Below are 14,016 nucleotides of genomic sequence, written 5' to 3' on the forward strand. Positions count from 1 at the left end.
ATATGGTTATGGGTAAGGTTGGGATTAACGAAAATAACACGTAAAATTCATCCATTAAACGATTTTTGTATTTGCTTTTAACAACTAGATAGTTGTTTTAAGTAACTTATCAGGGGATATTTAGGGATGTTTGATAGCCTTTTAAATTTTAAATTAAGAGTGAGACACGTAAATTCATAAAAGTTCCAAACAGTCATTTATTCTCATTCATTGCAAAAAACATAATTAATGATTCTATGTTTGAAATTTAAATGCACAAAAGAAATCCACAAGATGCACCCAAATCCGAACCTTCGCTTAACTTTTCAAATTCATGGTACACAACACAACATCGACAAAAAAAAAACAATGTGTTCAAGGTTATAACATGAAAATGGAACCAAAAATACAAAACAACACACACCTTCTTTTGTAAAATTTACAACAATTCATGGAACTTTTTTCAGGTATTAGTGTACACGATATCAACTTTGAACTAATTTCTACTTCTTTTTTCCTGTTGTATAAAAGATTAAACCAAATATTAAAAAAAAAAAATGTAACACAACAACAAATCTTTCACCAAAAGACGACTCACATACTTGTAACCAAGTCGAACTATGTTATCTGTTCTTCTTTAAATTGTAGAAGTCCTGAGGGTGGTGGTGGTGGTTGTTGTTGGTGGTGGTTTGGATAGTCTTGTCTCCGGATCAATGAATGGCCGCCATGATTAGGCGGCTGAAGTTGACCGGTGTTGGCGGCCATATTATGGCTGCTGTTTTTAGCCGCCGGCACATCGTGGGTGTGTTTTCCTTCGTATGTGGTTATCACAGCTTTTGGATCACTTGCAGCTCTCTCTACATGCTTGCGTACATTGCACCCTTGGCTTGTACACTTGTAATAACTCCTGGATATAACATAAAAAGATATTCATGACACCAAAATAAGGTAAATGTTTAGCATGATGAAAACATGAAATGCATAGCAACAATTAATGGCATGTAATCAGTGGTGGATCTAGAAAAAAAATACCTTGGATGAGGATTTCCTTTCACAACTTTTTGTCCATACTTTCTCCATCTATACCCATCATCAAGAAGATCGACTTCACTAGTTGTTTGAACAATGATCCGAGGTTCTGTAACTCCTCGGTGTGATGAAACGGGGTCCACACCCCTTGCCTCTATGTTCCTTCACATTATATAATAATTTAGGCTGTGCATGACACACCACAACTAGCTTATTTTTCGATTTTTTTTTTTTAAATTGTCATGTCTTGCAAACTAAAAAATAATTAATAAGCTAGCTTTTTACAAAAAGTACTTAGAATACTTTTTCATGAGTTTTTTCAAAAATTCTCGAACATACCCTTAATTAATTATATCTTCTAGCTAACTTGTCAGCTAGTTTTTACAAAACAGTATTTTTTGTTTGCTAGCTTATAAACTGGCAGCTAACTTTTCATCTAACAACCAGCTTTTCAGCTACCAGCTAGCTTTTCAGCTAGTTTGCCAAACATAGACTTAGTACATATAAATCATTATCAAATATATACTAGAACATATATTAATCAAATAAAAAAATACCTCCTTTTTTGTTGAGGTTCATCTTCATGTCTTTCATCTACTCGACTTACATCATTACCCACTTCCTCACTATCACTCGACCCCGAATGCTCATACGTAGCTTGACTAGATTCTTGATCTTTCATCAACGAATGGTTAAAATTACCAATCTGCCCCTCGAATTTATGTTCGTTTACGCTTGAAGTACCATTACTAGAATCTTTTCCGCGTTTGCTTTGAGGTGGCTGGTGGTTGTGCTGCCCCTTATAAATAATTTCCGTAACTTGCCCCTCTACAGACCGCTCAACTTGCTTCTTAACAGGACAATTTGGATGGGTACATTTGTAATAACTACGAGGGTATTCACTACCCTTTACTTGTTTTTGCCCATATTTTCTCCAATTGTAGCCATCATCAGCTGGCTTATCGACTGCTATGGAGGAAGGGTGGTAGCGGTTATCGGAATTTGATAGGTCAGATGAGTCCTTTGCGGTGTTGTGCTCCGGCTTAGCTGGCGGCAGGCGGTGGTAGGTGGCGGCGGTGGAGGTAAAGGAATGGATTGGTGGTAGTGATGAAGCTTGTGCTGTCACTTGAGCTAATGCTTGTTGGTGGGACATTCCAAGAGAAGCCTATTGAGGAAACCAGAAGTAATTAAGTTTCTAAAATGAATGTGATATTTCATAAAGTGTTGCATTTAATAAAATGGTAGAATTTGGATTCCATATTCTCTGCAACTTAACCAATATTTTTTGAGGTTATATTATATCACAGAGGGCTAAATGTACCTTTGTGGTTTCATAATTTTTTACTTGTTAAGGACTCAAGGTATTGTACATTGTACTTCCAAAGATCTAAGCATTTTTAGCAATATGCTTTAACATTTTCTTATTAGGATATTATAGTTTGAACAATCTACTCAATAATGAAAGGTGTTTTGTAATTTGATGACATTGTTATAACTAGATAGAGTTTTTGAAATTAATAAACTATGTTAATATTTTTGCATTTAACCCAAAAGGGGCAATAAGTTTCATCGACAATAATGAATGACGAAAACATATAACTTTTTCAACAAAGTTTGAAGAAGATAATTTAAATCATAGCAATATCATAACTTTAGTAGGTGCCTGAAAGTCTGAAACCTCCTTTTATAAAAGATAAAGCTGTTATTCCTAGATGATACTCATATATAATCGGGGAATTAAGGGCCCTCATGTTACTTTCAATTGAATCTAAAACTGTATACATAACAATTATAAACTTTTTCCTTTTTTGTAGAACACGCCTCTTACTAGAGTCAAATTTTCCTATATGCATCATGAGTTTATTTACCATATATAGGCAATACAATATCATTCACATGCGCTGCTCATTAATGGCAAATGAATACTTTTAGCTACTCTATTAATGATCGTGAATGAATGTTACTTTTGGCGTCAAAAAAAGCAAATATATATCAGACTCATATAAAGAACTTGAGCTATGGAGACGCTTTGTAAAACCTGAGTTTGAGGGAAAAATCCCGGTGAATCGAGCAAGGTAGCCGGACTTAGGCCCGGAGGTATAGTAAACATCGACGGCTGAGTAACCACCAAACTTGAAGGCCGACCATTGTTACTAAACTGAAAGTCAACGTTTCCGCCACCACCGCCACCGCCACCGCCGCTGTTAACGGACTCTTTGTTAGAATAAGAGTGTCGGATATCCAGATGACTCGACGGTCTACGGTCGGGAATCTCTGCCGGCGACAACATAGCTCCGGATAGAAGTTGAGAGAATGAACGACAATCGGAATCCGGATCGTTCTCTGAGAAGAAATTTGATACTAAAGTCATTGGTCCAGGACTAGCTCCCGGACCGCTGCCTCCGCCGGCGAACAAAGTCTCCACCGTCGAACGTGGCGGGAGCGTTATCGAAGGCCTTGTAGACGGTACCGACAACGATAATCCCCTATTTTCGTCCATATTTAAAATTTTAAGCTTGTTGAAGTTGTATCACATCTCCGGTGTAAATAGGTTTAGCCGGCGATGAATATCTCCGGCACGTTTTCTCTCTCTAGACGATATTTTCTCTCTCTAGGAGTTGTGTGTTTTTTGGGGATAGTTTTGGTGTCTGTATTCAGATGATCTGCAAAATCAGTAAAAAGTCCACGGAGCAGATGCGAAAAAGGCATCCGGAAACTATTTCCATATTTGGGTAATCCTCTGCTGCCCCCCACATGTTTCCTAGTTTTTAATTCCACCCCCTCAATTACGATCAGTTACCATTTGAATCCTTGATTATAGATTTCGTAGTATGTAAACCACATCCAAGTTAATTCAAGTAGTTATGAAATATGAACCATTGACAAGTAAATTTTGTCCATATATCAAAATTTATTAACATATATATTTTTTGTATCAAACCTTTCATACCCTAGTGTTGAGGAAGGATACATTTAAATATATCCATACATAACTTAAGCACATAAGGCAAACATTGATGAGGAGAGCAAACCACAAACTTCAGTGTGACTTTTTCCGAAAAAGAAATCAAATATCTTCATTTTTTTTCTTATCCATCTTCCTACTCAATAGACAAATGTCAAAATTAAGAGAAGAGATTAAGAAAGAGAATTAGAGGATTCCACATGTCATGAATTTATATGAGTAAGAAGATAAGTAAGAACAAAATGTATGAGGACATTTGGTTTTTCTTCCCGAAAAGATAATAGATAGGATGATTGGCATGAAGTGCCTATCATAAGAAGACACAAAGTTCACACAAACAGAACAATCTTTATTAACATGTGACTAAGTTCGTCACCAGCTTCTTTGTATCATGTATACCAAACATTTGGAATCATGAAAGCATTTGGAAGGTTGTCAAAAACTTTTCACATATCGTCGGTGTCTGTCTACCAAAGAAAAGAATACCACGCGAAATAACTTTGCATTCGTTACATACTTGAAGGTTGCAAATGCAAAAGATATCGAAGAAAAACTAAATCAGAATACCTTTTTGGTTAAGCCAAAGTCATTGTAACACAACCATATTTGATCATAATTGTAAGAACTATCAACAATGGTGGAAAGATATATGTTATTGCCCCCCAAAAACAGGTGTATGCTCTTGGCCACTAGATCTGAACCATCATTCATACGCGGACATCCTAAAAGGTTCGAACTACCCCAAACATGTTCCTCAACCCCATGAGAAAATCCTAACCGCTAATCACAACCACTATTATGTTATGATTCTTATATCAAAATCATATCAAGACATAAACAACGAAAGCAAATCAAACAAAACATCATAAACTGACATAATCCATGTTTATTCAACTTTATGTTGTAACAACCAGAATCTAAAAGGTTAATTACGGAAATAAAACATCATTTCTAAAGGTCAACTTGTTGAGTTTAAGGCATAGACTCGACGTGTAGAAACTATGTGTCACGCGCATTTTCGAAGATCAACTCGACGAGTTGGTCGTGGTTTGAGAAACCCTAATTTTGGGATTTTGCACTCTATTTAAGCAACTTTAACCCCAAATGTTGGCCTCATTTCCAATCTCCATTGCCTCTTAACCTGATCTTGAAACCCTATAGCATTTTGAGTGTTGTGAGCCCATTTTGAGTGCATTTGGAAGCTTATTGAATGAGGGAGAGTTTTGTGCAAGGTGGTGATTCAGGAGGAGCTTTCAGATCTCGAATTCTCACTTCACTTTCAACATTTTGCTGGTATAAAGTCTCAATCTTGCTCATCATATGATTAGATCTCCTTGTTAGGGCTAGTTTCCATGTTTTGACCAAGCTGAGTGGTTGATTGGTTGTTGGTTGTCCCAATGGAGTTATTATTTCAGATCCATGGTTCTTCGGTACTCTTGCAGTATAGAGGTGCCAAATTTGTGTTGGATTAGGTGTCTAAGTTCATAATTATTTCTGAAATGTACTTGACCCGATTAACATGGTCCATTTAGGTTGCATGGCATCATGCATTTGGATAGACCAAAATGAGAGAAATAACACTTAAGGTTTATTAATATATTATAAGTTCTAATATATTAATAATATTATTTAGTCAGTATTGATCAATAATTAATTTGGAATTAATCAAGTGATCAAAAGAAGACTAATTAAATATATGGGTTGATTATGTAAATCACCCATACTTGTATAGTGGGCTAATGCTCCATGGATTATCAAGTTGGGCTAAAAACCATAGGATGCTCCATGGATGCTCTATGGTGTCTTTGAACCCATGGATCATGGAAATAAAGAGCCATGTCAAGTTAGGGTTTACATGGTGTAACCCTACTTATGACACACTATAAAAAGAATATGTGAGCAACCAAAATCGGCACTAGTGTAAGAACAAGAGGGCATAGCCGATTTCAGAAGTGTTCTATTTCTCTCAAGGTTATTCCAAGTGTATTTGGTGTTGTGTGAGACATTTGAGGCATCACACTTAATGTGCTAGGCTCACAAGGTTCTCAAGGAATACAAGCAACTAAAAGTATGTATTTCTTACTAGTTTTTATGTTTAAAAGTTCCCCATGTATGCTAGATAGGTTAAGAACCTTGGAAAGTCAATTTTGCATGTATCATAGTAAAACATAGATCCAAGGTTTCTAGGGTTGCATGTACACCTTAGGAGTGTTAGAATGCTAAAAACCCAACAGTGATATCAAAGCCTAGGCTTGTTTGCTTAATATTTGATGCAAAATTATGAAAAAAAAAAACTGGAAATCTTGTTGTCTGGACAGTGGACTCGTCGAGTCCATGGGGGGACTCGACAAGTACAAGCACAAACTCATCCTACTCGTCGAGTAGCTTCATGCAATTGACGAGTAGGAGCCCCAAAATGCAGATTTTCGAGTTTTGCTGCTGGAAATGGACTAGAAACATTACCCTAAATTGTTTTGGTCTTATAAAACTTGTTTTAGATGGTGTAATGGTTATGCTAATCCATTTCAATAGCTATTATCAAAATTTCAAGTTTTATATGGTTAATTTTATGATTCTTGAAATTGTTGATATGTATGTTCATGAACTTATGAGTTTAGAAGATCATATGAATTATTTATAACTTGCTTGTTAGTTTAATTCTTGATCATTATGTGTTTTAATGGAATCCATAATTTGTCCTTAAGTTATGGATTACCAAAAGTCATCATTTTAAAGTCCATTAAAGAAACATATAGGTTACATAAAATGAAAAGTCTCTCATTTTATTAAACCATTTAACTCATAAGTTATGAAAGATGAAAACTTTTGAAAGTTACAAAACTTGCCCTCAAGTTTTGGAACATGTAAAATCACTTTAAAAACTTTAGCTCCAACCCCTTGAATTTTAAAAGTTAAAATTCAACCCTTATACTTTATAATATTATAAGTTATATATATATATATATATATATATATATATATATATATATATATATATATATATATAGATATATATATAAGAAAAAGTCAGTCTTACCGTTAGTAGGCCTCATACGAAGTCGGTCTATAAGGGGGGGGGGGGTATAAGGTTGTTGCCTATAAAATGGCGGCTTAATGCGTGTCCACTCTCACCCACCGTTTCCTTGATTGGTGGAGGGTCGTTAGCCGAACGAGTAGGATAAAGACTAGAATTCTCCCTTCATTAAAAGTATTAATGATGACTATAAAGTAACTAAACATTTTATAAATTTTCAATCTTAGTTACTTTAGGAAAATGTGAATAATGTGCTAACCTATAAAATTACACTTTGCACTTTGCTTAAGTCGATTAGTGGAGCGTGTGTGGTTAACCGACACAATAGATGGACTTAACAAGGTAGACAAATGGTAACTTAATGTTTATCATAGTATCAATTGAGCGTGTGTGGTTAACCGACACATCGATTGAGGGGTAATACATTAAGGGTACCAAGTAATTTGCATGGTTACTTCACACCTTGTTTTGTGATCCTCGGCATCCCAGTCACAAAACCTGAAGGGCACACTCGAGTTTGAAACATGCCATTGAAAGTTCAATGAATCTCAAAAGTTCTAGGAGTTTCAAATCCAATTAAAACCTAATAAATCATTTCGTTTTTCATGGTGGAAATTGGTGAATCGTCATTCACCTACCTTCAAATATTTTATAGCTTGGATTACGACATCCCTCTTCCAAGTTATAAAATATTGTGTTGGGTCCTAGCCTTAATATTTCATATTGGGTGTTATATTAAGGACTTTAAATCAACTATCTTGAATATCTCCCAAAAGATGTTTGGTTCAGAAAATTATGATCTTCCCATCACTCTTGGAATAAGCTTTCCTAATGAAGATGATGTCCCGTGACTGGATCATGGAAATCATACTTTAATTCCTCCACCTCCTCTAATTATTCTCCCTAACCCACAAGTTCAAGGTCACTCAAGCCCTATCGGCAAGAAAGGTTTATGAATGTAACACTTGTGTTTCCTGGATGGATCATTTTAGGGTTTTAAGGAGTCAAAAGGTCAATTTTTGGAAGAAATTGAGTCTCACGACGTTATATTTGAGTTGTCACGACGTGACATGGGTTAAAATGTAAATTGTGTTCGGGACTGATCTCACGACGTGAGGCATAGAGGCTCGTGACATGAGAACTGCTGCAGCCCAAACCCATGATCTTTTAGTGTTTGCTTTGTATTTAAGCACCCTAAACTTGGTTTTAGGGTTAATTTCTCAACCTACGTATCTGTAAACCTCATAAATGCTAACCCTAGTTCCTCATGGTGGTTTTTGGTGATCATTTAGTGATTTTTGGTTCTTTGAAGAATAAGAAGACTCCTTGGGTGCACCCTTTTGGCTATCAAGCTCATACCTCATCATCTTGCAGTGCTTTTGGACCCTTGTATGTCATAAAGCTTATACATTTATCTTTAATGCATGCTAGATCTAAGGTTTATGCTTTCCTTTTTATGGATGAGTTTGGTAGCATGCATGGGATCCATAAAGTTTGCAACTTTATGTATCATTGAGGCATTTTCTTTTTAGTATGAGATTAGAACTGAGATTTGGTATTGATTTAGACTCCAAGCATGATTCTTGATCTCATTTTCCCTCTTATTGACCTAATTGGTGTTCAAGTCATGCATGACTATAAATCATTTTTTATGGTCCTTAGGGTTTGGGGAGACCCTCTGGAAAGTCTCAAGGAATGGCTTAATGGATTAAGAGCTTAAGCTCAAAGTTGGCTATAGTAGATCTCACGACGTGAGCAATAGCCTATCACGTCGTGAGATGTAGTGTTCGCGATTATTTTTTCCTTTACTAGTCACGACATGACCATTGGCTGATGTTGACTTTTGACCATGGTCGACTTCTGGTTAAACTAAGGGTTTTGGATTTCAGACAGAGAATGTACTCTTTATTGCTGTTAGGTGCCATGTAGGATCAGTCTTGGCTAAGTGAGAGATGTGGTTTTAGCTGCTACTTACGAGGTGAGTCTCCTCTCACCATTCTTGCATGTGCAGTGGTATGTGTTGACAAGCTGGGCCTTATCTGTTGATTATTGTTGCATGTGAATTGAATTGTTAATAACTTTTAGACTGTTGTAAGTCCATATGACTGGTGATAGTCCCCATGGTTACTGATAACCCACGAGGTGTGCTGTTAATCCACAGGGCGTGCTGTTAGCCACTAGGACTGCTGATAGTCCCCATGGTTGTTGAAGACCCATAGCTGTTATATTGCGTGTGATATGTGCTATTCAGAATTTCTGATAGTTCCAAGTTTGTTGTTATGTATGTTGTGCTGTATGAGATATTTGTGGAACTCACTAAACTTTGTACTTACAGTTGTAGATTAACTATTTTTCCAAGTGTCTTTTGGATTACGAAGGCGGGACTGTACTCACACATCAACAACTTTATAATTCGAGATTCTACGTTGTTTTCATTATAACTCTGATTTCTAAATAATGGTTTTTGAACAATGATTTATTTTGAATGTAACATTATTAAAAATGAAAATTTTGACGTGGGTTTTCGGGATGTTACAATGAAACATCAACTACAAAATATGAAATAATTTAACATTTGGTTTTCATTTGGTCATGGATTCATAAGGAGTAATATTTAGTTTACAATCGATCAAAGACCGATTATGTGTATAGCATGTACTTATAGTTAGTTCACCCCAAAAATACTATAAGACATGTGAACAAAAATTAGCATTGATCAAACAACGTCATTGTTTCACAAAGGTTTTTGTTCTCTCTTTTGACAACAAAATCTACATTGTAGCATAGCAACATGTTCTTGGTCGTGGGTTTGAAATAACTAGGTTGGGAAGACAACATTTAATAGCTGAAATTCAAACATTTAATGTGAAATTGGTCCCTCAAGAAAAAAAGACAAAAATACCCTCATTTGAGGGGCACGTGGCCAAGAAAACGAAGACATTTTAACGTTTGTTATAATTAGGGACTAAATCCACAACGAAAAACCCTCAAATAAAGACATTTTTTGCAATATGAAACTATTTTGGACCTTAATAAAAAGAATTACAAATAAGATGGACCATTTTTGTAGTTTTTTTTAAAAAGTACTATAATAAAAAAATTAATGATAACTAGTAAATAAAAAACATCTCAAACCCTTTTTTATGAATGGTGATATGATTGTATTAGTCTTGGAAACAACATGTTAAAAAAGCACCATCATAGCAAGAAAGCTAAAGCGAGGGCAAAAGAGTAAAAAACATATGTTATATTAGATTATTTTTGAACGGTGAATGTATTAAACCACTAGGAAAGACACTGGTAAAAAAGAATGTAAACATTACAAGTAAAGAATGTAAACATTACAAGTTATAGACATAAAACACAATCAAACCAACAAATAAAATTACAAAGAGGTCTATTATTGATCTAGACAAAGTTAAACACAATTAACTAATTGAATCTCATCCCCACATTTAACAAAGAACAACTCTTTTTCTTAAATATAAACGCATTTCTCGCTTTTTGGATGCACTACACCACCGAAAAAATTGAAGTTGACTAGAGAAACCTTAGAAGATCCCCTTTGTTGCAAGATAAAAAATAAAATACAAGATACTAATACGAAACAGATGCATAATTTGGAATGTCAGCTTAACTAAACTTTCCATATTTTTAAGTTATTTAATGCCAAAGATTCTTAATTAAAATCTGTGATCTTTCATAAACGGTTCGTTTGACTACAAAAGAGCGCGAACTCTTCATATTTCTTCCTCCTCCTCTGATCTCTCGCATCCACCTTTGTTTCCTTGAAATTATGAGGATGCTAAATGTTTTCCTCTGGTGTTTGTTCAATCGTTCTTGTTATGCTCTTCGTTTTTTTTTTCTTTTTCTTCATCCAAAATACATATGCGTTTCTCTAGGGTTTTAAACACACTATACGTTGATTGTTTATTGAGTTCGGAAAGGTACACTTGATTTTAGTCGTTTTCTCCGGTTCACTTCCAAAACAAAACTAATATCTAGAAATTGGCGACAGTGGAACAGATGATGATGTCGGAGATCAAGCGGCTGTTCCCCTTTCACGCTCTCCATTTTTTCTTCAGGTATTGTTATCTTTTCTCTAAACCGAATTAATAGAAACGAAATAATCAATTAACGGAATTCTTCTGGTTTTAGTTTAGGAAATGTCTGATCCACACTACGATCCCGATGCATTTTTGCCTTTGTGTCTTCCCCCAAAACCTATTTCTATCAAACTCCAACCACAATTTCTCTTCCCCCAAGCCTTTCCGCTCTCCAAATCTCCTGCAAAAATTTGAATATCTTTCACACTCGCTTATTCGGTAACATTGTTTCTCCTTTCTTGTTTTTTTAGTTAATCATATGATATTTAGGTGTGCGTAATCTTGGATTTTGAATCTGATTACTCCAATTTTAGCTATGCGCTTTGATTTAGTGTGAAAAATGGATCACCAAATATAACTAACAATTTCGATTTTGAATTTATTGTTTTGTAGTGCGCATCTGTTCCTTTTTTTACTCCTTTCTGCGTGGTGCTTACTATTGATTTCGTTTTTCATATAGGTTGCAAGATTGGTCTCGCCAAAAGAGTAAATATGGTAAGTTGTCGTGCTCTTGTTTTTACCTGGTTATGTTTACTTTTTTGTTGTTTTGTTTGCATTCTTGAGTTTTGATGTCAAACAAACGAATGGTGGACATTGTAATTGCCTTGCAATCTTGAGTTTGAGAAATATCAGGATTGGGTTTTAAAGCCTACCATAATTCTCTTTTAGAGTGTTTCATTTTTGTTGGAATGGAATGACAAAGTAAAAAGTGGGATAAATGAGTAGATAAGTACTGAACTTAGAATCTCAAAAAGAAAAACTAAGTAACTAATACCTATACTACATTACTACTCCACTGCAATCCCAATTTTAAGCCTCCATTCCCTTCTATTTGCAATCCTAAATTGAAGAATAATATGAAACCAAAAATGTGACAAATTACAATTCCGATTCCTTGAATTTCTTATTTTCATTGACATATTCCATTCCTGTTTTCAATGCAGATTAGAGAACTTGTCTTGTTAAACAACAGGACAGGAGATATCATTATGGTGGGATATAACAAGAAGAAATACTAGATTGATATAACTGAACCAAAGCCTTCAAATGCAATAAGCATCATTGAAATTGATTGTGAGGTAAACAACATGTTATACTCATTTTTTCATTAATATAGGCATTGTACTTCATTTTTTAATGCATAATAGCAATGTAAATATGTACTTTTTCCCATAATTGCAACATACTTACATTTCTTTTATTAATAAAAAGCATCCTTTTCATATAATTTTACATATAGTAGCAACCTACTTTCACTTTGATAACAATATCGACATTGCACTTTTGTTACATATTATTTTTCAAAACAATAAAGTACATTGCTATTTAACTGCAACTTACCCATAAGTTTATATGTGAGTAATTACCATTCCTTTTGTTTTTCATTTTATCCTTTTGCTACTAGTGGAACTAAAATTTAACCCGTTTATTTGTTTTTGTTTTTTTAAGGTGAAGTTAATCTTTTGTTATTTGTTTTTTGATTCTGTATAACTAAGACCAATTTAAAGGTGAAACTGAAGGCTTTTGACACTTGAAGTTGAGATTTGGGCATTCTTTTTCAGTGCTAGGTATGTTCTGCTGTTTTTAATCTTTTCTTATTTGAATATTCTCAGTGGCAATGTGAGAGTAAGATACAATTGAGAGTGATACTAAGCTTCTACATATTTTGTTGTGCGTTCTTAGTTTTTCTCACTTATATTGGAGAAACTGAATCTTCCTTATGTTCGAAGTCTTCTGAGTGACACCAAAACACTTTAAGGTCTTATTCAGGTATGTTCTGTTCTACTAAACATCTTTATATTTTGTTGTCTTCTTGATTCTTGTTTTTCTATGGGAGTTTACAATGATTAGCATTTCATATCTATACATTTTAGATTCTGTTTATTTATTTATTTAATAAAAACATTTTCTCTTTAAAGATCAACCCAATTATGACATTGCACTTTTTTGGACATTTTCTATAACAACAATGTTACTTCCAATTTTCTTATTAAAATCACATTTCTCTTTGAAAAACCATCGCAATTAAAAGCTATGTACTTTTTTAGCCTTTTTTTTCTTTTACAACATTGTTACTTTCAAATAATTTCATATCAAGACATTTTGTTAAAAAGTCCTTCCATTATTTTCTTCTCTAGGCATTTTACTTTGAAATTTTTAACATTTATAGCATTGTACTAAGATTTCTTGTTAAAAGCACTCTTTCACATAGCAAAATTATCCCAAATAAAGCTTTGCACTTTTTTAGTTTTATTTTTCGTTTACAATATTGCTACTTTCAATTTTTTTTATCAAGACATATTTTTAAAAAGTTTGTACATGTTTTACTTAATAAGGTATCTTACTATGAATTTTTTTTTACAAATTTTAGCATTGTACTTTAACTTTTCTTATTAAAAACAAATTTTCAATTGAAAAATCATCCCAATTAAAGCTTTGCACCATTTTAGTTTTTTTAAGAACATTGTTACTTTCAAATTTTTTATCAAGACATTTTATTGAAAATTTTATACATGTTTTATAACAAGACATTTTACTTTGAAAAATTTACAAATTATGGCATTGTACTTTCAGTGTTCTTTTTAAAAGCACATTTCTTATGAAAAAAATATCCCAATCAAAAGTATTGCGTTTTTATAGTTTTTTTTTCTTATGAAAACAATTTTAATTTCAAATATTATTTTATTAAGACATTTTATTAAAAAATCTTTACATCTTTTACTGACATTTTACTTTGAAAATTTTACCAAGTATTGTCTCTTACTTTTTAGTTTATTTGTTTCAAATACTCCGTTTTTACTTTCAAATATTCTTTTATGAAGACATGTTCATAATAAATCTTTACATTTTTCACTTATCTAGGCATTTTACTCTGAAATTTTTACCAATTATAGCATTGTACA

At 33.8% G+C, this 14,016-nt stretch overlaps 1 protein-coding gene across 2 annotated transcripts; it reads right to left on the bottom strand.

Moving 5' to 3' along the window:
* Positions 1–274: 274 nt before the first annotated feature.
* LOC145008908 (putative WRKY transcription factor 3) lies at positions 275–3,685 on the bottom strand. Of its 2 annotated transcripts, XM_078967536.1 has the most exons (5): positions 3,047–3,685; positions 1,566–2,173; positions 1,012–1,170; positions 582–886; positions 275–496 (listed from the first exon to the last, which is right to left on the bottom strand). In XM_078967536.1, exons 1-4 carry the CDS (start codon positions 3,506–3,508, stop codon positions 598–600), a joined length of 1,518 nt encoding a protein of 505 aa, XP_078823662.1. In that variant the 5' UTR covers positions 3,509–3,685; the 3' UTR covers positions 275–496; positions 582–597. The 2 variants fall into 2 exon arrangements, with proteins under 2 accessions (XP_078823662.1, XP_078823661.1); XM_078967535.1 differs by having other exon boundaries at positions 275–886.
* Positions 3,686–14,016: the final 10,331 nt, after the last annotated feature.

The sequence above is a fragment of the Lactuca saligna genome, chromosome 8 (assembly GCF_052625555.1).
Source record: "Lactuca saligna cultivar CGN05327 chromosome 8, ASM5262555v1, whole genome shotgun sequence".
In the NCBI taxonomy this organism is placed as follows: Eukaryota; Viridiplantae; Streptophyta; class Magnoliopsida; order Asterales; family Asteraceae; genus Lactuca; species Lactuca saligna.

Excerpts from the sequence above, each read along its gene's own strand:
- LOC145008908 (XM_078967536.1), bottom strand. The coding sequence starts at position 3,508 with ATGGACGAAAATAGGGGATTATCGTTGTCGGTACCGTCTACAAGGCCT. Across the intron at positions 1,171-1,565 it reads GAACCTCAACAAAAAAGGAG|GAACATAGAGGCAAGGGGTG; the intron begins GTATTTTTTTAT and ends TATAATGTGAAG. Across the intron at positions 887-1,011 it reads AAAGGAAATCCTCATCCAAG|GAGTTATTACAAGTGTACAA; the intron begins GTATTTTTTTTC and ends TGTTATATCCAG.